The 3,292-nt window shown below is 46.8% G+C and overlaps 1 protein-coding gene across 1 annotated transcript; it reads left to right on the top strand.

Annotated features, from left to right (window-relative positions):
• The first annotated feature begins 903 nt into the window (after nt 1-903).
• On the top strand, nt 904-3,292 carry LOC125532020 (NADH-ubiquinone oxidoreductase chain 4-like). The gene is made up of 2 exons (XM_048696193.1): nt 904-1,507; nt 2,523-3,292. Exons 1-2 carry the CDS (start codon nt 1,047-1,049, stop codon nt 3,148-3,150), a joined length of 1,089 nt encoding a protein of 362 aa, XP_048552150.1. The 5' UTR covers nt 904-1,046; the 3' UTR covers nt 3,151-3,292.

Here is a 3,292-nt window from a genome sequence, read left to right as displayed (position 1 = left end):
CAAATAACGTCATGACTTGATCACTCGAGCTCAACTCAATGATGAGAAGACTGTTGACACTCCGTTAAAATAGATAAGACTGATGAGAAGACTGATGGCTCACCATTATCTGATCCGACGCAGTACAGACAGTAGGTCGGCAGTTTGGTTTATCTGACGATCTCTTGCCTAGATGGCTTTTCCTAAGAAAGTCAGCCTTTCATGGCTGCCCCCCGGTCAGTTCACTTTGCAGCAGTTCATCGTATTCTTAGATATATTCGAGGTACCTTTTCTCGAGCTGTCCTTTTTTCCGTCATCATCTTCTTTAGAGTTGCGTGCAACTACTGATGCCGATTGGGCCTTCAGATAGGTGCTCAACTACAGGCTTATCTATTTTATGGGGAGACGAGACACTATCTTGGATGAGATAAAAGCAATAGACAGTTGCTCCTTCCACTGCCGAAGCGGAGTACCGTGCCATGGCACACTACTAGATAGATTGTATGGCTCTGTTGGTGACTTTCTGATCGCGGGTTTCATTTGAAAAACCCCAATGCCATTCATCTTGCATCAAATCCGGTCTTTCATGCAGGAGTTTCATTTTTGGCCGCTACTACGTTCGTCGAAAACTTCTTAATGGCACCATCATCTCATTACCTTATTTTTTCCCTTCAACTTCGGCTATGACCAATGCCCCACCTAGCTGAATAGGCGTAACAAAGCTACCTGAAAAAGGCAAGGTGCACCTTAGATTGAAATCGACAAATTGCGTTTTGCCAGATGGATTCTTTAGAAAGATTCCCGGATAAAGTTCAGTATAATATTTAGTTATAATCTAAATAAAGGCGCATACGTGGGCGGGCAGGGGGCCCCACTACTTCTTCATTCAGGGGGGGCTAGCCTCATGACTTCCCACAAGGCGAGGGGTGCACCTAACCCACCTACTCACTCATCAATTACGGTGTTCAGCTGACTTGCACAGAAAGACCCCTATTGTTTAGTAATTTGGCGCCCCATCTTTTGATTGACTGTTGTCAACTAATCTTTTCAATGTTCAATTCTACTCTATGTTAGAACATTTCTGTGAATGCTATTTTGATCTAAGTGGTCCTATTCTCTGTCCCGTGCTAGGAAGCATTACTCCTCTTTTCATTCCAAGTTCTTCAATAAGACCGATACAATTGATTGGTCTGTGCGTTTCTCTTCTTACTTTTTTGTATCCCCCTGTTCCTCGGATACAATTCGATCCTTCTACGACCAAATCTCAATTTGTGGAAAGCCTTCAATGGCTTCCTTATGAAAACATCCATTTGTATATGGGTATAGACGGTCTTTCATTATTCTTCGTGATATTGACCACATTTCTGATCCCTATTTGCATTTCAGTGGGTTGGTCTGGTATGAGAAGTTTTGGGAAAGAGTATATTACAGCATTTCTAATTCGTGAATTTCTAATGATCGCCGTGTCCTGCATGCTGGATCCTCTACTATTCTATGTTCTTTCCGAAAGCGTGCCAATCCCTATGTTGTGCGGAGCTGAGCATCTTCTATTCGCTGGGATCAAGCTTTTCCTCTGCAGGGGCCTTGTGCAGTAAACCCCCTACGGGCGGTCCCTCGTCGTCGTAAAGTAGTAAAGGTCCCCGCGAAGCTTTTGGGAAGAGGGGTAGTCTTGTGCGTAAGCATAGCATTTCTGGTCGAACCATCGAACCACACATCTTTTTTTGGTGGGAGGGTACTCCGAGTAGTGGGTACCTCGTAGACCTCGACCCGCCTACTCAGGTCTTGTATGGATATGCAGGAAGGGGTGCTCCTAGGTGTGTGTAGGGGGGGTGTTTGTTCGCGAGAATGAATTCCTCGTCAAGTCAAGGGGGTGTGGACACACTTGCGCGAATCCGGGTAACGGCTACAAGGGATAAAAATAAAGGAAAATGTACCCGACCAGGGATGGACGTAAACTCGTAAGCTACCGAGGGTAGGGATAATCGTCCAGGTCTTATTTAAAAAAAAGCCACCCCGCCACTGCAGGCAGGGTAGTTCCTGTTGCCGGAGAGTTCTTGGCGAAGAGACCTTAGGATAAGTTGCTAAAACAAACGGAGGGGAGGATCGACCCGTTCAGTAGAATTCCGAAGAAAGACTGTTGGCAGCAGGTGGAGACATTTCTTTGGCCCCCTTCCAAATAAATGCGGGCAGGGTAGAGCTCGGCAGGGGGTTCGAGAATAGGGTAGGGTTTTTGACGGTCGGGTCCCCTACCACTAGTCCGGCTAGCCTTCTTTCGGGCAGGAAGCAGGCCTAAACGACGGGCGGGCATCTCCCGCTATGCAAGCAGCATTGTTCGCCACCACCCGAGAAGCAAAGATTCGAGAGTCAAGGCAGAAAAGACAAGCATAGTGGTCTAATGACAAGGGCCGACGACGGAAGCTCGGGACGGAGCCGTATGATGCGGAAGTCTCACGTACGGTTCCCTGAGAAGGGAGTGGCTACCCACTGGAGCTTCGACCAACTACCACCGGTCAATTCCGCTTTGGGGCCACCCCTGACTCTACCATCATTATAGGGGTATGGGGTTCGAGACAAAGAAAGATCAAGGCAGCATATCAGTTTTTCCTATATACTTTACTGGGATCCATTTTTATGCTATTAGCTATTCTGTTGATTCGTCTCCAAATAGGAACCACCGATTTACAAATTTTATTAACCACTGAATTTAGTGAGCGGCGCCAAATCCTTCTATGGATTGCTTTTTTTGCCTCTTTTGCCGTCAAAGTGCCTATCGTACCAGTTCATATTTGGTTACCTGAAGCCCATGTAGAAGCACCTACGGCTGGATCCGTCATCTTGGATGGAATTCATTTAAAATTGGGAACCTACAGGTTTTTAAGATTTTCAATACCCATGTTTCCCGAAGCGACACTTTGTTTCACTCCTTTCATTTATACTCTAAGCGCGATTGCTATAATATATACTTCCTTGACCACTTTAAGACAGATCGATCTTAAGAAGATCATTGCCTACTCCTCAGTAGCCCATATGAATTTGGTGACTATTGGTATGTTTAGTCGGGCGGCGGCCGTTAGGTCACCTATTTTGAGTTATGGACACACAAGCAAGGCCAAAACATGTGTGCCGGGCGTGCGACCCATCAACCTACTAGCAATAGGGGAGAAAACTTAGCATGTCGCAACAAAAGCGTCGATTCGAGGCGTCAGCAAAACACCGCCGTCTGTTCCTAAAACAAAACCCCTTAGCGCCCCGGGACGGGAGTGGGGGACGGCCCTACGCAGACAGCAGCAGCACCGGCTCTACGAAGTCCGAA

The sequence above is a fragment of the Triticum urartu genome, unplaced genomic scaffold, assembly GCF_003073215.2.
Source record: "Triticum urartu cultivar G1812 unplaced genomic scaffold, Tu2.1 TuUngrouped_contig_8821, whole genome shotgun sequence".
In the NCBI taxonomy this organism is placed as follows: Eukaryota; Viridiplantae; Streptophyta; class Magnoliopsida; order Poales; family Poaceae; genus Triticum; species Triticum urartu.
The sequence above is the reverse complement of the archived record's forward strand: the minus strand, read 5'-3'. Positions and strand labels throughout refer to the sequence as shown.

Coding starts and splice junctions, on each gene's coding strand:
- LOC125532020 (XM_048696193.1), top strand. CDS start 1,047: ATGTTAGAACATTTCTGTGAATGCTATTTTGATCTAAGTGGTCCTATT. Junction 1,508..2,522: donor AGCGTGCCAATCCCTATGTT/GTGCGGAGCTGA, acceptor CCCTGACTCTAC/CATCATTATAGGGGTATGGG.